Source organism: Pyrus communis, chromosome 8 (assembly GCF_963583255.1).
Source record: "Pyrus communis chromosome 8, drPyrComm1.1, whole genome shotgun sequence".
Classification (NCBI taxonomy): Eukaryota; Viridiplantae; Streptophyta; class Magnoliopsida; order Rosales; family Rosaceae; genus Pyrus; species Pyrus communis.
In genome coordinates, this window is record NC_084810.1 from 4,882,803 (window position 1) to 4,904,211 (window position 21,409).

The window sequence follows — 21,409 nt, forward strand, 5'->3', positions numbered from 1 at the left end:
CCGCACACTTTAGTGTTAGATGGTCGTTAAAGTGTTGCTTTTAGTACTATTTGGTAAGATTATGGGAACGATTTTGCGCGGGTGACTTGCTCACCCCCATTTTCCGTTCATCCAGCTTGTTCGTGAGTTCTGCCTGTTGGCAGTGGTGGCGGATCGACGATGGCGGCTCTGCTGCTGTGGTGCAGTCAGCTGTTTTCCAGATCTAAAGTTTTTGTTATTCTGAGCTTGCTCTTTTTGGATTTTTATATTGTATTTCCGTTTCGACTATTCTTGGATTGGGACCGCCTTTAAATTTTCTAGATCATGTAATAGTTTTTATATTTAATGAAAGTTTTTAGTTTGACCAAAAAAAAAAAGTTATGCGTGTCACATGCGAAAAGAGTTTAAGGGCTGGTTTGGTATTGCTGTGCTTTGAAAAAAAGTTAATTCTGTTGTGCTGTGAGAATAAGCGGCTGTGAAATAAAGCAGCAGAGTGTTTGGTAAACTTTTTTGTAAAAGTGTTTTTGAAAAAAAAAAACAGTATTATAGTGTTTGGTAAACTTTTATGTAAAACAGATGTGAAAAAAAGCCAATTTTTCAAAGCTGGGTTTTGCAGCTTCTTGTTTTTGGCTTTTTTTCACCCAAAACTGTGAAAAAAAGCTGAAGCTGAATGTTTATCAAACACAAAAACAGCTCCCAGCTTTTTTTGATACCAGCTTTTTTTCAGAATCACCTCAGTACCAAACCAGGTCTAAGACAGAAGAGCAGCAATGCAAAATGAGCTGACGAGAAGTACAAAAAGCAATAAATTGCTCCAGGGTCTCGTCTCCTCATGACATGACCTATATACCATAGCGAACCAGAAAAAGTTATTTGGTGAACTCTTCTTTTGTTTTGTTCTTTTATTTTTTATTTTACCGAAGTTCTCGTGAACTCTTTCTAAGAACCGGGCGCAGCAGCTAGAGCAGGTACACTCTTGAATCTTTGACGACCAGTTGGTTGAAATGGCTAGAAAGCCAAAGAAACCATCTTTTATCAAGATCCTCGCCGGTGACACCTCTCAGAGTCTGGTAACGTCCACATCCTCCTCTTCCTTAACTTCCTTTATACTCTTCAAATGGCTAGAAGGCCATAGAAACCATGTTTCATCGATATATTCTCCATCAGGATTATGGTTCATGTGTGAGTCCACTTATTTTATAGCAGAATTCTTAGGTTTTGATGTTCTTTTTTTATAGTTTTGAAATTTGCTTTGATCAATTTATTCTGAATGTTTGCAAAACCGAATACAGTCATATAGCCGACTCGACTCTACTTAATGGATAAAGTTTTTTTGTTGTTTGCCAATCTTACTTAGTGAGATAAGAATTTGTTGTTGTTTGCAACACCGGAGCACTATTCCTTTTGTATTAGTATTAATCACCATTTTATACAATTTAAATTCTGGTTACTGCGAATTTTTTCTTGCTTGATCTCGCATAGTCTAACTAGCTATTGACATTTCTTGCTTGGTTTTATGGCTTTTAGAATCTATATGACATGGACTTTTGGATTTTAAAGAAATTACTAAAATTTTGTAGCGTGTACCGCCTGCGTTTATTACGAAGAACTTCAATGGACGATCACTTTGCAAATGTGATCTTAAAGGCCCGACTGGAATTCGGAGGACTGTGGAATTGGAAGAGAGGGAGAATGGCTTGTTCTTCCATGATGGTTGGCAGGGTTTTGTGAAGGACCATCTTTTAGAAGCTGGGGATTTTTTGGTTTTTAGTTATGACGGCGTATCGAAGTTTAATGTCAAAATCTATGATAGAAGTGCATGCGAGAAAGATGTCGAAGTAGCCAAGATGAATGAAGGAAATCAAGCTAGAAGAAAAGTTGAAGTTGTCGACATTGACACTGAAAACGTAAAAGCTGAAGTTGTTGACATTGACACTGTAAACTACAACCAAGATCGTGAAAAGCAAATGATATTTTCTAGCCGGAGTTGTAAGTTTTACACTATTTTACTTCTCTGCATCTAGGAAAGATTTGTATTAGTGATCTCTAACATTATTTTTTGTCGTCCAAAATTGTGTCTCAAATTTGGATTGTATAGGCGATCATCTCAAATCTCGAAAGAGACCAGTAAGTAATTATGTTGAAGATACATCAACAGCATCCATCCTGTTGGAAACAGAGAATCCATGTTTTCTGCACTTCTTAAACCATCGGAATCGTCTATATAATGTGGTGAGTACCTCGACACCTATTTCCGAAGTCAATTTATGTTTCTGAAAATTTTCCGCGATTGTGATTGGAAAACAGTGATAGAGATCCTTGGAATACCTTTCAGTGACTCAGATTTATGCACTCTTGAGTAAGCATTTGCCTTAAATATTATCCATGAAGATGAAATATATTAGTTAAGCTGCATTGTGGAAGTTTATTGGAAAATCATATTCAAAAATATTTCCCCAAAATTCAACTTCTCAGGGGTGCACTATATTATTAGTTTGAGGCGTGAGAACTAAGATTATGAATCGTTTACATGAAAAATCCTCTAGCACGAATATGTTTTTAGTTTTTAGTTTCGTGGTCAAGTTTCAAACAAATTTATCCATAGATGTTCCAAATTGCAGAGGATTCCAAAGCAACTAGCCTTCGATGAAGGCCTTATGGACAAGGATTCCGTAACACTTCAAGATCCAGATGGAAGATCATGGTTTGTTCGACTCAGAACCCTTTACGCTGATCGTTTCGATTATTTGAATCTGTCAACAGGTTGGAGAGAATGCGGTAAAGCGAACCAAATTTCACTTGGGGACACCATAGTTTTTGAGTTTGTGAAGCAAAGTGTGATCCAAGTTCATATTTTTAGAAAAGGGGAAGTGAGAGGTAATGTGTGTCGTCTGGTACTTGTTGCCCCTTATGGTAAAAAGAAAAGATAATTGACCCAAAATTCAACTTCAGAAATTACATGGTGTTTTTTTTTTAGAAGAAATGTCGTGACTGCAATGTAAGCTTAGGTATTTTGCACCTTTTTTGGTTAAATGGATGCTGTTGCTTAAATTAGTTCCCCAGTTACACTGGCCGTTGTATTCAATTCTGGTATGTTGCACCTTTCTTCAGTGCCTTCTATTCTGTTCATTGCCAGTGAAATATTTTGGTCCGGGTCAGGCCATCTTCAACCGAAGGGTCCAAAGGGCCAGAGGGCTGAAAATAGTCCGAAAACCGTCTCCAACCGAGGGCTAGACCAGAGGGCTGTGGAATCTGAGAGGGCCCCACGGAATCGGAGAGGGCTAGAGGGCTGGCCAGAAAATAGAGTATTCCTGTCGGTTATAACCGACAGGATTGCTTTAAAAAAAATTTGAATACAATGGCTAGTCAGCTAGCCGTTGTATTCAATTTTTTTTTTTTTTTTGGGACCAATTTTTTTTTTTAATTCTTAAAAACTCTAATTTTTTTTTCCTATAAATACCTAAACCATTCATTAAATTTAGGTTCTAATTTTTTTTGGTTTTTTGGATCAATTATCGTTGTAGTTTTTAAATTTAAATAATAAATTATGTTTGACCCTATAATCATTTGGTTCTCGGTTGGAGACGATTTTTGGTGACAGGGCTAAAACGAGCCTTATGGCCTTCGGTTGAAGACGGAGGCAAATATGGTCATGTACTGTTTATTAAAATATTAATATCTTGGAGGACAAAAGGGCTCGGTTAGAGATGGCCTAAGATGCACGGTTTCAAAAACATTCATTAAATTAACCCTCCAGTGCCACTATAGGCTTATCCTATTTTTACCTCCCTTAACACATGCACGTAAAATTTGTTAGTTAATAGTGGTATCGAGAAATGCTAAAAGACTCTTCATCACCTTGTTTTCTTAATACAATTTTCGTACTAACGTTGTAATATATTATGCAAAAAACATAAAATAATATAGAGTTCATGGTAAGTTTTATTTTGAAAATCTCTTTAATGTTTCTCTTTGTTTCTACTTGTTTGGAAAGATTACACGGACAACGAGGATAATCATACGTATAATTTTTAATGAGTAGATGTGATCAATCATGTTGTAGACCTACGTAGTAAATATTAGAAGTAAAATTTGAGGTTTTTTTTTTTTGGTAGAAAAGGAAAAACTATAGTAAAGGGAAAAACCTCCACGGCAACCTGTTTGAACACAATTAAATAAAAAGGTTGGACGAGCAGTCGTTGGAATAGTTCTATCCCAAACATGAAAATCATTAACTGAGAGATCAACACTTGTGATATCATCCGTCAAAAATCTAGTCTTTCTAAAAACATGCTTCTAGCTAATGTCCTCGAAGAAACCCGCCAATCGACAAATATCATTAAGAATGATCCTCAGTCTCCAGGAAGCATTAAAGACCTCGCGGATAGACTCAAAAGTCAAAAGTCATTAAAAATTGAACCTATTTCAAAAGGTAGTTTATAAAATTGAACCTATTTCAAATTTTCCTTAACTAATTTAGAGTCATCTTTCACAATGATCCGCTTGAAACTTCTAAGAGTTACTCAAACTCTAGCAAAAGTAGGTTCAAACTGCAACTTAAATCTAAGCTAAAAATTACATGTGTCAGCAAGTAAGTCCCCCATTGGTAAAAGAGTGTCAAGGCATCGACCAAGAATCGACAACAATCTTTGGGAACATGCTAGTAAGGAGTTCGAAAATGAACAATTAAGTCTTAGCGTATGGATATAATGAATTTTAGCAATAATTAAATATTGTGTAAATTTGCATGAAACGTTGGAGTAGGACTCTTTTTTTTTTTTTTTTTTTCTCTCGTTATCTTATTCTATTTGAACGATCACGGTTAAATCATATTAATATCTTATATTAATTTTTTATAACAAAAAAAAAAATAATAATAATGTGAAAGGAAAAAATAAAAGGACATAGAAAGAAGAGAGGAGTGAGAGTTATCATTGCAATGGAACACGATAATTTATGTTTTCTAAGCTAATCAAAATAATTCATGTTTCCCAACGCGGTTTTACGCATGGCAGAAGAAGCAAAACATAAAAACAATAAAGGATGGAAGAAAAACAAATCATGGAAGCCACTTCTCCTTTGTCAAAAGAGAATAGCATTACTTGAAAATTTTAAACTAAATTTGTAAATTAAATAATATATTATTAATAAGAAATAAATACATTATTTAACACTTAAATAAGAATAATGTTAAAAACATCAAATTTTCAAACCAAAATTTTAAATCAAATGATATGTCACCAATAAAAAATAAACAAGTTAATAATTCAATTATCAACAACTACATCATTTTGTTGATTTGATTTAAAATTCTGATCTCACAAGCATTACCCTTTTTCAAACTAACATAACAACATATAATAATAATTTTTAGGATTAATCTCAGTTTACGACGCTAAACTTTCTTGATTTTCAACATTTGATACATCAAATTTTTTTTTTTGTCCAAATTTGGCTAAATTCATAAATTTGGGAAACTTACATTTGTTAAGTTTTCCATCCAAACTTGTGTTAACTGATGATATAGAGCTCACGTGAACACTGACTAAACGTCAGACGTCAATATGGGTTCACGTGAATATTAAAAAATTCTAAAAATTCAAAATTTAAGAATTTTAAAAATTTAGATTTTTTTTTTAAGGAAAAAAAAAAAAAAAAAAAAAACCCCAAACCTTACCGACTTCTTCTTCCTCGGCCACACACACACACACACTCAACCTTCAGATACTCACCTCTCTCAGACCATCCCAATTCCGATTCCTCAACCCACCAAAACGCAGCGTTTCTTTTCGATGTGTTCTTCGTTTCCAATTCGACCCAATTAAATTCAATTAAATTAATTACCTAAAAATTTGGGGATCTGTGATGATAGCAGTCACCTTCTTCTACCTTGGAAGCACTGGTCCGATGGGTCACAGTAGCTCCTCTTCTTCACCACCACCACGCGTCAAGCATGCTCCGCCGTCTCCGCCTCGTCCAATCTCGACAAGCCTTTCAACCTCTCCGCCCTCATAAACGAAACCCTAGCTCCACCTCTACTGCTTCCGCCTCCTCCTTCTTTGCCGCCGCCTGATGTGGTCCAGAGGTTCTGCATCGTAGACGAGAACGACACCATGTCTGACAAGTTTGAGGTCGGGGATTTCGATCCCGATGAGGTGTTGGGTAATTGGGGGCAGCCAGAATGGGACTGTGGCGGAAAGTGAGCCGAGCAGGTCGGCCTCCTCGATCCCTGAAGAATCAAAACGCCGAGTTTTGTGGTTTAGGAATCGAAATAGGGATGATCTGAGAGGAAGAGTGAGGATGAGTGTGGGTATGTATGGCCGATGAAGAAGACAGTCTCCGATGGAGGTGTAAAATTTTTTGGATATTTTTTTTTTTTTTCGGGTATTTTTTTTTTTTTTCGGGGAGTCTTAATAAAAGTTCACGTGGATCCTACGTTGACACTCTGATGACTGTCTATATAAGCACTATGTCAAAATTATGATTTTCGGTATCATTATGGGATGGAAAAAAATGATGTATCAAATGTTGACTTCAAATAGTAAATTAAGATTAATCCTAGTTTTTACGTGCACGTTGTACACATGGCAGCAGAAGAGTAAGAAAAGGTGAAGCATCATTTCTCCAATTTCTCCTGCCTGGAAATTAAGTACCAGAAAAATTGTTTCAGTAATCTCATTGCCACAGATAGGAGAGAAGAAGGTTCAAATGGCGGGAAAATCTTCGCCAAAGAAACCATCATTTTTTCAAGGTCCTACTGGATGACTTCTCTCAGCATCTGGTAAAACATGCATGCGTCTTATCCTTTTATTTTCACTTTTCTAAATCAATTCCTACATTAATTAATTCATAATTGAATCCATGATTGCCTCTTTAAAGAAAATAAAATTATGTCGAGGATTTACTTGGATAAGATCTTTCTGTTTGGTTTTAAGTTTGATTAGCACATTAGAATCTGAGTGATGCCCGAAAGATTGCAGTTGGGCATGTACATGTTTGAGCCCATTTCTTTTTAGTGTGAGGATGTCGAAAAGTGTCCCAGGTTAGAAATTTGAGAAAATTTGCATAGGCTCACAAGGAGTTAAAGTTATTCCGCCATTGGCAACGGCTTTAAAGTTAAAATCTCAACTTTCTTCGTGACATCAAAACATATGTAGCTCAACACTGGGCACATGCGCTAGACGCATAGTTGTGTTGTTCCTATGTTTTGCTTTAGCATTGCCAATTGGAGTTTGGGATAGACGGTATGACTAAGGGCTGGTTTGGTATTGCTGTGTTTTGAAAAAAAACTACTTCTGCTGTGCTGTAAGAATAAGCAGTTGTGAAATAAAGTAGCAGAGTGTTTGGTAAACTTTTTTGTAAAAGTACTTTTGAAAAAAAAAAAAAAAGTATTATAGTGTTTGGTAAACTTTTATGTAAAACAGATGTGAAAAAAAGCCGGTTTTTCAAAGCTGGATTTTGCAACTTCTTGTTTTTGGCTTTTTTTCACCCAAAATTGTGAAAAAAAAGCTAAAGCTGAATGTTTACCAAACACAAAAACAGCTCCCAGCTTTTTTTGATACCAGCTTTTTTCAGAATCACCTCAGTACCAAACCAGGCCTTAACTATGACTGAGGAATCGTAGAACAAAGAGGCCTTTTAACATGACAATTTCGCCTTGCTCAATCAGCTGCCAATGGCCGGTGCAATTACTTAATATGGCTGCTATTTGATTGGAACAGTTGAATTTGTTCCAAGCTTAATTATTATTTTCCATAGGATAATGATGTGTGAAATATTTTTGGCTACGCTCTTCTGTTGGTCCCATAGGATATGATGTGAGATTTTCTCGATTTTCTTGCTTTGCATGTAGTCCAATATCTTAGTAGATAAGGCGTTGAGTTTCTACTCATACATCCCGAGTTTAAAAGTCCATCATCCCCTTAATTATTGTAATAATTTTAAACCATTCCCCTCCCCTTAATAATAATAAAATTCTAAGAAGCAATATATATTTTTCATATACATGGTTTTCTAAGAGCTATATATTTTTGTAGCGTATACCACTTGCATTTATCGAGAACTTCAGTGGACAATCACTTCACAAATGTGCTGTTAGAGGCTCTAGTGGACAATGGTGGGCTATGAAACCGGAGGAGAGAGAGAGAATGGTCTGTTCTTCCATGGCGGTTGGCAAGGTTTTTTGTGTATGCAAACAACCAACTGTTACCCCTTTTTTATTTGCATTGTACAAAAAAATAAAATTTTCGTTTGTAAACCTATTGCAACCTGTGTGTTTTCAATAGTGTTTATATTTTGTGATGTTATTTTTACATCTTCTGGACATGCTGCTAAGTATACTTTCAGTTGGCACCTACAATCTTTTTCAATTGGCATACAACCAAGTTCTGGTAAGCCTTTTTATCTCCGTGTGGCCCATTTCTCTATTTATTCTTCTACTTATTTCAGTGTTCAATTTATAGATAAACTTTATGTTTAAATTTTCTTTTTTTTACTGTAGATTTTGTCTCTACAATCAGATATTACATGTCACTGTCTCATCTCATTCTTCTTTGCTTTTAACAACCGCCATCATTCCAATTTTGTCTTTTGTTCAAGGTATATAATCTATTGAAACCTTTAGTTTTTAATATATTAACCATTTTGCAATATCTATATTCTGTTAGTTTTCTTACTGCCTACGTTTTTCTTCCTATTTATTCATTTTTCATTTTTCATTTTTCATCCATTTCTATTTGACTTTTATACAACCCATAATCCTCAGTTTCGATTCTTTTATTGCATATATTTGATTACCCAATGTATATTCAACCGGTTTAATCTTTAGATTGTTTAATGTTAACTCTAACATTTTATTCCCATTCTGTAATCGTTTTGATCATACTTTTGGCTTCCGATCTGCATTCATTCACATTAAGTTTTTGTAACAACTTTGTCTCAACCACTTTCTTGAAAAGTTCCCTTTGGAGACATTAAATGCTAATTTTTCTCAAGTGGATGCATTAGGAACAGACTTAACTACTACTAAAACATATAAAACCTTTAACTATACCATAAGTATCATGTTAGATAGTAAATGTTTATGAAGATTGAAATCGCATGATCTTTCATATAGTTTTCAATCCCGCAGCAACGCGCGGGTACAAATTCTAGTGGTTTTCTAAGAGCTATATATTTTTGTAGCGTATACCACATGCATTTATCGAGAACTTCAGTGGACAATCACTTCACAAATGTGCTCTTAGAGGCTCTAGTGGACAATGGTGGGCTATGAAACCGGAAGAGAGAGAGAATGGTCTGTTCTTCCATGGCGGTTGGCAAGGTTTTGTGAAGGATCATTCTTTAGAAATCGGAAATTTTTTGGTTTTCGATTATGATGGTGACTCAAAGTTTGAAGTCACAATCTATGATAGAAGCGCAAGCGAGAAAGATGTAGAACTAGCCAGGAGGAGAAGTGGCAATTCTGTTTCCTCAATGAACAAAGGAAGTCGTGCCAGAGTGAAAGATGAAATTCTTGACCTTGATCAAACTAAAATCTACAACGAAGATACAGAAAACAAAACTAACATTGCGGACAAAAGAAGTTGTAAGTTGAACTCTTGATTTACTTTCTCACAGCTATGAAAGTTTTGTGTGTGGCAAGGAAGGGTTCACGAAAGGAACAATCGTTTTTCAAGGTCCTACTTGGTGACTTCTCTAAGCATCTGGTAAAATCCTGCCTTCTTTTTCTTTTTGAACTTTTCAAGATCAATTTTTTATAGTCGCGCTTGCAAGTTTTCATTTTTTTTTTTTTTTTTTTTAAGTGCGTTTTCAAGGTTAATCAGGAATTTGAGTTAATATTAAAATACCCTTTTCATGGTTTCTTGTTTGGATCTACTTCTGTTTATATTTTAGTGATTGTGTCGATCAATAATGGAGAAATTAACACGTGCATATCCATGATATCTGGGATCTGTGTGGACTTCTTTCTCTAAGGACATGATTTGTGATTGCGACTAGATCGGATTAGGATTAGACTGCATTGGATTGCACTGAGTTGTATTAGAGATGATAACATTAATCCAATGCTGTGTTTGGTACTGCACAGGATTGTGTGCCAATGCCAAATTATGGGTGAAGAAATCACGGGAAGTCAGAACAAGAAAATTTTGCCACATTATGTCACCCTATCTGCTCAGGATTAGTCAATACACAATGATAGAATTACTTGGAAGGTTTACAATGAATGGTTTCCATGTATTTAATTATGTTCTTTGTTTTAGTGTTAAATAGTATGATGTTATCCAGTTTGAATTTTGTTTATTACTGATGCTAAGCTTGCTTAGTTTTATTCATATATAGTATGGTCTTTTAAGAAGCCGTCGAATTTTTCAGCATATACCGCATGCGTTTCTCAAAAACTTAAGTGGACAATCACTTGGCAAATGCGCTCTTAAAGGCCCTGGTGGAAAACGGTGGATTGTGGGACTGGAAGAGCGAGAGAACGGCTTGTTCTTCTATGCGGCGGGTTGGCAGGATTTTGTGAAGGATCATCTTCTGCAAGTTGGGGAATTTCTGGTGTTCCATTACCATGGTGAATCAAAATTTATATGATAAAAGTGCCTGTGAGAAGGATGTAGAGGAAGCCGAGGGGAGGAGTAGCAGTCCAGTTACCTAGGAAAATAAAGGAAATCAAGCTAGAGTAAAAGAGGAAATTGTCAAATCTGAAACTGAAAACTACGATGCAGACTGAAAATAAAGGGACTATTGCAAGCAGAAGTGGTAAGTTGTAGATTTGTATGTGAATTTTCTATAATGGCTTTCCTCGCCCTTTTTCGTAATCCTGGTTCAATTTGGTGCTGTATAGAGAATGCCATGCCTGGAAAGAGACCTTCAACTGGTTATGTAAAAGAAACATCAACCAGATGCTTCACATTCACATTCAAATTGGAGAATCCATGTTTTATGGAAACTCTGAAGAAGTATCAAGAATACTGTGTGGTGAGTACTCTGTCGCTGATTCTTAAGCCATTTTTTGTTTTGTGAAAACCTTTTCTTGTTGTTTTGGAAAAGAGTAATAGATATAATTTTTCGGGGAAACATTTTCAAGAAAATTTCTTTGAAAGTTCCACCACTTGTTAGGGGAGTGCACTAAGTTGAGTATTAGACTTCGGTACAAGGTTAGTGAATCTGTTCTATATTTAACTTAATTTGGGTTAGTTTCCAAGAAATTTATATCATTCAGCACCTGTCATGATCAGGACAAATGGACTCTCCTTCGATATCAATCATGTTCGAAATTGCAGATAAGTCCGAAGAAACTAGCCATATCTGAATGAGCACAGGCACTGTAATGCTTCGAAATGAATCCGGAAGATCATGCTGTGCTAAAGTTATAATCCGTCCCAAGTCATATTTCCATCGCGTGGAATTGACAACGGGTTGGGCAGAATTTAGTAACACGAACCAGATTTCATTTGGGGACACTGTAATTTTTGAGTTTGTCAAGCAAAGCGTAATTCAGATTCATTTTTTCAGAGCAGTGAGAGGCAAGAGATGTGCTGTGGTACTAGGTGCCCCCAGTGTGAAAAACGAAAGCTAGTTAAAAATATCTTGACTGCAATATTCATTTTTGCATTCTGCGCAAACGGCGATCTTCTTGTATTTTGTTCCCCATGCCTCCGGCAGCCAGTCTTCTTTTTCTGGGAATCTACTGATTGTTTTGTGGTAGCTTTATGTTTCTATGATGCAGAACTTGAACTGAGAGAGATGATTGAGTAGAGTTTGTGCACATGTAAATTTTATCCATTCATCCAACGCTGGGACTAAATTCAAATGCCATTATATTTTGTTGATTATATTATATGCCACGTCTCATCACAGAAAAACCGGCTTCAAGGTTCGCTTCTTTTACACGTGCTGAATAATAACAATCCCATGAAGGTTCAGACTCAACTTTGTTTTGTTGTTAAAAACTTGAGAGTTTTTATTTGAACTAAAGGTCTGACGTGGTCTTAACAAATATGTGGGGTGAACTCTGATAAAAAACTCGAGAGTTTTGCAAGTGTAGTAAAGGCAACGCATCCTAAAAGACTTCACCATATGAGCTTAAATTTTAATTTTTTTTACCACATAAACTATCTTTTAACTACCTTATTCTCATAGAAACTAATAATCCAATTAGGTCTATGTATTATATCATGAGAACGAGAAAGAGTGAGAAAATTGAATTGTTCAGAAGCAGCAAGTACTCGATCAAAAGACAAGAAGAGTTGAAGAAGACTAGCAAACTAGCCTAGCAATTTCACATTACTGTTTATCCTTTAAATAGAAAATCAAGAAATAATTCATGCAATTATACATCAAATAATGCATGCATACGAGTAACCAATGTTAAATGAACACGACATAATGAATTAGAAAACCCTGGAAATAGGATCAAAGCAAATGTTAGACACTCTGTCCTTAAGACAAGTTTACGCCCTACTATGATGCTGGTGGTTAATCAGCGCTTGTCTCCCAAGATACAATGACCACGTCCTTATAATAGTAGCACTCCAAATCACAAGGCTCCAATGAATCATGATTGTATTGAATACTCTCTCATATGGACTCAGTGGGATAGTACAAAACTCTCTAAAAATAGTACTCTACATGTATGAATATGTGAATGTAGAAGGTATTCAATGATTATAGGGGGCTTCCTATTTATAGAATTTGGAATACCTCTTTTTAAAATATGTGATTATTCATGAAGAGTTAAAAGTTGCAACTCTTCATTTAAATAGACACATTTTTTCTACCAAAATTTGCACCACTTCTAATTTCTATTCAATTAATAAATTAATCTAATAATAATAATATAAACAATAATTATATTAAGTTTTCCAATATAGTAATAATGTTAAATTTTCCAACATTCCCCTGCATGAATGGCAATTGACTCAACACTACATAATTGACAATGTAGACATTAGAGAGAGAATTCAATAGGAAAAGTACTGTATCGGGATAGGTAGCTTTTGGTTTTGAACATTCCGTAGTGAATTACTATCGGATTTACTTGGCTAATCAATGAACACGATGTCTTCAACTGCTCATCCGTTTGTGTAAACCAAGACTATAATAATCACACGATACCTTCCCAGACACCCCGTGGTTGATCAGTTTTGTTCACTTCAGCAAATTAGAAGTGGTGCCTTTTGGTAGAAAGATGTGTCTATTCAAATGAAGAGTTTCAACTTTTGACTCTTCAAGAATATATAGTCATATGCTTTCCACAGAGATATCTCAAATTCTATAAATAGGGAAGCCCCCTATAATCATTGGATGACTTCTACATTCACATATTCATACACATATTGTACTATTGTTAGAAAGTTTTGTAGTGTCTCACGAGTCTATATGAGAGAGTATTCAACACAATCATAGTTCATTAGAGCCTTGTCATTTATAGTGCTACTGTTACAAGGACGTGGTCCTTGTATTATGGGAGACAAGTGCCGATCAACCATTAGCACCGTAGTGAAGCATAAACTTCTCTTAAGGACAAAGTGTCTAACATTTGCCTCGACTATATTTCTAGGTTTTTCTTATCCATTATGTCATATTCATTTAACATTGGTTACTCATGTGCATGCATTTCTTCATACTGTTTTTCTTATCCATTATGTCATATTCATTTAACATTGGTTACTCATGTGCATGCATTTCTTCATAGTGTTAGCGTTCAAGGCAAGATACAATTGGAGATGTTTTTGCAAATGTAAATAGACAAAAAAAATTGACAAATATTTTCAAAGAAAAGGAAATCTTAACGTATATATCAAAGCATTTTTAATCATCTTCAACAACCACAATATCATTAGTGGCTACATTATTTAAAACAAATTTGGTTTAGAAGTAAAAAAAGCAATCCAAAGGAAGATATGAAGACGGCAAAAAAATACAAGAAACTCCACAATCACCGAATTCTTGTGTCTAAACTCTACAAAAACTAAAATCAAACAAAAAAAAAAAACTTGCATTAATCGATTTATACCTTAGTTGGATGGTTCAACCTTCAAAATCACCACCCATCGGTATAAAAGAGGTTGTTTTTCTCTATGAGAGCTCATAGGGTTTTAGTCAGATAAACGTAGGATAAACATTGCGTGATGGTAGAGTTTGATTATTGAGTGTGAGTTTATTTACAAATTTTAATTTTATTATAAATTTCATCTTATACTTCATGTTAATTATGCAATAAGATAAAATTGACATTCACATTTAAAGTTTAAAAATTTAGTGTGGAAAGAGGTTATATGAGTTCAAATAAAATTTCTATTTAAATTTTATATAAAACAAAAAAAATAAACAAAGAAAAGGGAGAGAAGGAATGAGTGACGTGAAAGAGAGGCAGAGGAAAAAAAAAAGTAAAAATAGAGAGAAGAGAGAGAAATGATGGTGATGGGTGAGATAGGAGTGAGAAAGATGATGATGATGAATGGAGAGAGAAAGAGGCCTTCATGGGGACGGTTGAGGGAGGATGTGAGAGAGAAGGATGGGTGGGGCTCCTACAAAGGATCCTTCATATGTATGATTTTGTTTTTTTGCCAAATATAATGTTTGGATTTTAGTTGTACGTTAAGGGATAGGGGTGTTTACATTAGGGTTAGGATCGAATCCGTTCCCTAGCCCCATGGACTATTTGAGTTAGGAACTTTGCCAAACATTAAGCACAAGTACCCTACCGAATTCATATGTAAAGAGGGATTACGATCGAAGCATATACAAGAAAGGTTGGACCGAAAATATAAAATATACCAGAAAAAATGTCTGTGATTGAAGTTCTTAAAAACTAAATCAAGGATTTATGGTTGAAGTCCTGATCAGAATAGAAAACAAAAGTCTATCGTTAGACTACTTAATTTCTGCGATCATTGACACCCTCCTCCTCCTCCTCATCCTCCTCCTTCCCAGTCTCCAGCTCAGCTCAGTTGGCTATTTAATTTGTGAGTCTTTTTCTATGTTATTATTGTTGATTTTTCCTCTCAACTTTTAATTTATTATTTTTAATTTTTATAATATATCTCTATTAATGATCTTCCAGGTTGCGGAAGAAATGATTGCAGAAGGTGTGAGAAATTCGACATTTCTTTCTAACCACTTCATTTCTCAAAAATTTATTTTATTGAGCACTTCTAGAGAATAACTTAGACTTACAAAATTGACGTTTGTACACACTATAGTTTGATCCTACGTATGTTATTAGAGAGTGTATTAGATATGTATGTATAAATAAATATTGTTAATCAAGTGTAACCAAAGATAAAGGTACAACTCCCCTCGACTATAACCAGACTAACTTAATTACAAAACAATATTTTACAGCATATAAAATTAGCTATATTTAACACTTTACATCATATAACTTAATTGCAAAACTATTTATAATATAGAAAACTAGATTTTAATCCCTAAATAAGATGAAGTTTATAAAAACATCTAATGTGACATCCCACATCGCCCAGGGGAGTGATCCTTAAATGTATATTCTTATCTTTACCTAGCATGAGGCCTTTTGGGAGCTCACTGGCTTCGGGTTTCGTAGGAACTCCGAAGTTAAGCGAGAAAGGGGCTAGAGCAATCCCATGATGGGTGACCCACTGGGAAGTTGCTCATGAGTTCCCAAAAACAAAACCGTGAGGGAATGGTAAGCCCAAAGCGGACAATATCGTGCTACGGTGGTGGAGTGGGCCCGGGAAATGATCCGCCCCGGGCCGGGATGTGACAATTGGTATCAGAGCCTAACCCTGGTCGCGTGTGTACCGACGAGGACGTCGGGCCCCTAAGGGGGGTGGATTGTGACATCCCACATCACCCAGGGGAGTGATCCTTAAATGTATATTCCCATCTCTACCTAGCATGAGGCCTTTTGGGAGCTCACTGGCTTCGGGTTTCGTAGGAACTCCGAAGTTAAGCGAGAAAGGGGCTAGAGCAATCCCATGATGGGTGACCCACTGGGAAGTTGCTCATGAGTTCCCAAAAACAAAACCGTGAGGGAATGGTAAGCCCAAAGCGGACAATATCGTGCTACGGTGGTGGAGTGGGCCCGGGAAGTGATCCGCCCCGGGCCGGGATGTGACATCTAATACAAGATTAAAAATTGATTTTTAGTCCCTAGACTCTATTAAATGCTAGCATATATATTCAATGTCTATCTTTTTTATTTATAATTTTATGGGGTTCATAAATTAAATTTTATGAAAATATTATAAATTTTAATTTTCATTATGGTGTGTATCTTATATAAGAAAATATTTTCGTAGAAATTTTTCAGTACACTTATGTTTTTGCATATTTTCTTATGTGCCACTAATTCATTATAATATATTTAGGTACGAACATTTTGGTACATCGGGTTAGTATAATATGTTTAGTTACGGACATTTAGGTACACTAGTTTAGTATAATATATTTAGGTATTGACATTTCGGTACACTAGTTTAGTATCATATAGTTAGGTACGAAATTTTCGGTACACTTATATTTTTGCATATTTTCTTATGTGCTACTAATTTACTATAATATATTTAGGTACACTAAATTAGTAAAATATAGTATGATACAGACGTTTAGGTACACTAATTAGAGGATGTTAAATAAATTTAATGAATTAAAATGTGTATAATAATAAATTTAAAATTTAATGTAATGATATTAAATAAGATATCTATTAAATATTAAAACAAAAATATAATATAAATTTGAATTAAGTGCACATTAAGGAACTAAAATCAATATCCAATCTAACACCAGATTTTTATTAAATTTGAATATTCTTAAAGGATTAAAGTTCAAAAGTTCCTTTATAATATCACCATTTCAACATCTTTTCGCAAAAACCATACTTTACTAGTCCCAATCCCCATTAGTTACGTACATGTTTCAACTTTCAAGTGCAATAAATATCAATTTATTTGTTATTGGGTTGCCCTATTTTTACTTACTTATAAGTTATAACAGAATATTATCCTTTTTTTATAAAAAAAATTTGTGGCTCCCAAAATTGAATAATAGTTTATAGAAAAATAAATAAATTACAATAAACTCTTCAGAAATCCTTGCTTTGCCCTTGAGTGTAACTTTAGAGTGCAATTATTATACTGGAAATCAAAAGACCAAAACTTGTATAAGATCTCCAACTTTAAGACATTATTAATGAATCCATATTAGAGCTATGCAGGTGGGCATGGAGAAGAAGGATCAAAAGGAAGGTGGTGGAACAAACTGGTAGACGCTGAGGAGGTCAAAAAACAGGTTCTTTTTTCATTTCCAACGATTCTCACCAATGTGTTCTTTTCCTTGATCCCATTGGTCACGGTCATGTTTGCTGGCCACCTTGGTGAGCTTCAGTTAGCAGGCGCAAACCTAGCCAATTCATGGGCCAAAGTTACTGGTTTTGCGGTCGTGGTAATTTCTCAATCATTAAACTGTTCTATTGTTGGAGAGTATATAATAACATGTTGTAGTTTAATAAGGGATACAACCATACAACATGTTCTATTTTCTCAGATAGTATATAACATGATGTGTTGTAAAAATGGATATAAAATGTTACATTTTTTTACTGTCAGACAATCAAACAGTATATGACATCATGTGTTTTTAGTAACGGACTTAAAATATTCTATTGTCACACTGTTGTGACAAGATAATTTCATAATATTAAATCTAATAAGATTGTAAGTACGAATTTTCCTGCAACTAATAAAATAAGAACATGCGTACAAAGTAATATTAAATTTTTATAAATGAATTTAGGATTACAATCGCTTTACAACTTTGAATCATATGATTTGATCTTCGGAAGAAAAAGGTGTGTGTTGTTGATATGAGGGTCACAATGGCTTCATCTCAAATGAACGAACGCCTTAGGTTTTGGTCTGTGGCCATGCAGGAATTGGCAAGTGTTGGGTTGCTTGGTGTTTCTTCACAAGTGTGGAGAAGAATGCAGAGAGCTTTTTGAATTTTCTAAGTGTCTGAAAATTTGAGAGTTTGGAAATTTGAGGGTCTCGGTGTTTGGATGAATTCTTTTATTCCTTTCTTTGTCTTGGAGCCCTGTCTTTATATGTTCTCAAAGTCTTGCTTGCAGATTGGTATGACCTTGATAGTGGAGTTGATTCAAATCTAATAAAAATCAAATAAAATCAAGCTTTCCCGGTTTAGCATTTTTATTTGTTTTTAATTTAAATCACTTAATTTCTTTTTCTTTTTCTTTTTATTTTTTATGGAAACTTAATTTCTTATTTTAGGTTGGGCTGAGTGGAGCTCTGGAAACACTTTGCGGGCAAGGCTTTGGTGCAAAATTGTATAGAATGTTGGGAATTTATCTACAAGCTTCTTGCATCATATCGATCCTATTCTGTTTCTTGATATCTATAATCTGGCTCTATACAGAGCCTATACTAATTTTACTTCACCAAGATCCTCAAATTTCAAACTCTGCAGCACTTTTTTTGAAATTTTTGATCCCCGGATTATTCGCTTATGCTTTCCTGCAAAACATGTTGAGATTTCTTCAGACACAATCTATATATGTAATGCCAATGGTCTTCTCAGTGATAGCCATTGTTATTCATATTGGCATCGCCTATGGTTTGGTGCATTGGACAACTCTTGGTTTTAAGGGAGCCCCACTAGCAGCTTCAGTTTCTCTATGGATATCTGTTCTCATGCTGGCTTTCACTGTTAAGTGCACAAAGAGCATTGAGAACACATGGGAAGGATTTTCATTCGAATCCTTTGATTATGTCCTCACCGGCTTGAAACTGGCCCTTCCCTCTGCAACAATGGAATGGTAAGTGTACAATCCTCTTAAAAATTTCGTTACTGTGTATGTCAAGTAATGTTCTCATTCCGATATATTGAGACATGCATTTAGAAAAAATCCTATATGATTAATGTATCAGATTCATAGCCTAACAACACAACACCCAAACTGGGTGACACGCCAAAATTTTCTCTTTTCTGTTTATGTTTAAAGTTTAAGGGCCACATTTTAATTTACTCGTTTCATCATTTCTAGTTTGGAGGAATTGCCTTTTGAGATTCTGGTGATCATGGGAGGACTGATGCCAAACTCAGCAAAAAACACTTCACTGCTTGCAATGTGGTAAGCTTTATATATTTCTACTTAGATCTATGTCCTCTAATGTGTCTATCATTTCTGGCTTAATCAAGCTGCATGCCTTTGTTCAATATACCTCAGTGTGAATACGCAAGAAGTTGGTTACATGGTTACATATGGCCTCAGTGCCGCTGCCAGGTTAGGACGTTCTTCTACTTCTATTCCTTTATAATAAGTTTTTCAATATCCTCTTTTTATTTCATGGATTGAAACAAAGCGTACACATCGTGGCAGCACAAGAGTCTCAAATGAATTAGGAGCAGGCAATCCGGACAGAGCAAAGAATGCAATGGTTGCCAATCTCAAGCTCTCTGTGCTTCTTTCTTTCGCGGTTATTCTGGCTCGTGTATGGCCACAACATTTGGGCTGGTTTCTTTATTGACAGCAACGCGAATTACGCAGTACTTGCTTCAATGGAACCATTGCTTGCAATTTCAATAATAGTTGATTCTGTTCAGGGTGTCTTTTCAGGTTGAAATTCCCCACTGTTTCTAGTAGGAATAGTTCTATTTGATTCGAATTTTCATTTTTTTTTTCCTGCATCTTTTCTTGGTGTCCATTATTTTGGTTATCCCGGTTTTCAGGTGTGGTTAGAGGATGTGGGTGGCAACACTTAGCTGTGTATGTAAATTTGGCAACGTTTTATTTCGTTGGTATGACAATTTCTGGTCTTCTTGGATTTAAGTTCAAACTTTTCGCCAAGGTGAGAATCTTGTAGTTCTTGATTGAAGCAGAACTTATGTTGATTATTTTGTTAAATAGTTGAATTAATTCGGTTTTTGGTGTTTTTATTTTGGTGCAGGGATTGTGGATTGGTATAATCTGTGGTCTCTCCTGCCAAGCAAGCACACTTTTGTTGATTACAGTGCTGAAGAAATGGAGTCAATCAGATTTAAGTAAAAAACCAGAGCAGGAAACACCAGTTTTGGTCTAAATTGATGTTAGAGAAAGTAATATTAAAAATTTAGCAACATAGACCACTTGGGAAAACCTAGTTGATGCTTATATCCAATTAATATCGTATTAACACATGAATTTCCAGAAATAAGAAACCATACTTCTCAAATAAATCTCAAATGTTCCAAATTTTCTGTCTACTTGTACCTGATTAATTAACTAGTTACTCCAAACAATAGACTGTCAAAAGTAGAAAGAAAACTAGAACTTCACGATTCGGCAGTGGTGCTTGAAACTGCAGATGAATTTCACATTGCACAGGAGCCCTCCTCTTGAATTTTCTATCAGGTGATAGGCGATCGATGAGTCCAATTCTTGCATGGTACAGTTAGCAAAAGTATGCACGTCTGTCGGGAGATGCCACAAATAATCAAATCCACAACCCCTAAAACCAAAATACATTGAGTAACGAAATCAAAGAAAAAAAAATTAGAATCTTAATTATAAATGTCTCAATCTCACCTTGGCATGTAGCTTGTCTTCAGGCCAAGAAGGCCACGCCTGAATGAACCGTAAATTATTATCATGTATGCAAACAAAAATGTTCAAAAAAAAAAAAGAAGGAAAATGGGGAACAAAGTTTAGTGGAAAATGTCGACTTTTTTTTACCTAAAACAACCCCTCCACTCAAAGATCACTGAAAACACAACTAGAGGTGTCATAGATGCAATTTTTTTAGAATTTCTTCGTTGGCCAAGTATAAGAGTCAGACCAAGAACGAAAGCAACGAAACGAGAGAGCTTAAGAGCCACAACCATGGCACTTTTAGCTGTATATCTCCGGATTGCCTGCTCCAAGTTCATTTGAAACTCACGTGCTGCCACAATAATATACCATGTAGTCAATGTTAACATAATGCAGTAAGTAAGAGGACAGACTTTCAGGAAAAATAGAGATATTGGCATTAAGTTTGAGGACTACTGAAATTTTCTCGTTTTCTCTTTAAAAACGTAAATTTAGCAGAATTAGTATTAACATGACTGAAAAAGTCAATTAATTTGAAGTATTAATAGAATTATAATTGGTCCTTACATGTCATTTTGCAAGAGTGTAAAATTGATATTAAAATTTATTATAAATGTGAGTGAAAAAATAAGACAGTGAAATGAGTTTATCAGCACTCATTATATATTATACTAATTGAACGGTAACATCACTCCACATGGTTTAATGTTTTATTAAGTGGGTCGGCCCAAGCACAATTTGTTTTATAAGTGGTATGTGCCGGCCCGTTTGACAGCTTTATTGTCAAATGTATAGCAGGTAAGGAAAGAAAAAATAAAAAGAGACTTTTTAATCAGGATTTTCCATAATCGTCATTAT

At 35.1% G+C, this 21,409-nt stretch overlaps 1 protein-coding gene and 1 pseudogene across 2 annotated transcripts; both read left to right on the forward strand.

Annotated features, from left to right (window-relative positions):
* The first annotated feature begins 846 nt into the window (after positions 1-846).
* LOC137741394 (B3 domain-containing protein At4g01580-like) lies at positions 847-3,036 on the forward strand. 2 transcript variants are annotated; one of them, XM_068481115.1, is made up of 4 exons: positions 847-1,049; positions 1,560-1,968; positions 2,078-2,211; positions 2,601-3,036. In XM_068481115.1, the coding sequence occupies exons 1-4, from the start codon at positions 984-986 to the stop codon at positions 2,907-2,909; spliced, it is 918 nt and encodes a 305-aa protein (XP_068337216.1). In that variant the 5' UTR covers positions 847-983; the 3' UTR covers positions 2,910-3,036. The 2 variants fall into 2 exon arrangements, with proteins under 2 accessions (XP_068337216.1, XP_068337217.1); XM_068481116.1 differs by having other exon boundaries at positions 2,743-3,036.
* Positions 3,037-6,092: 3,056 nt separating this feature from the next.
* Positions 6,093-20,170, forward strand: LOC137742812 (protein DETOXIFICATION 19-like; annotated as a pseudogene).
* Positions 20,171-21,409: the final 1,239 nt, after the last annotated feature.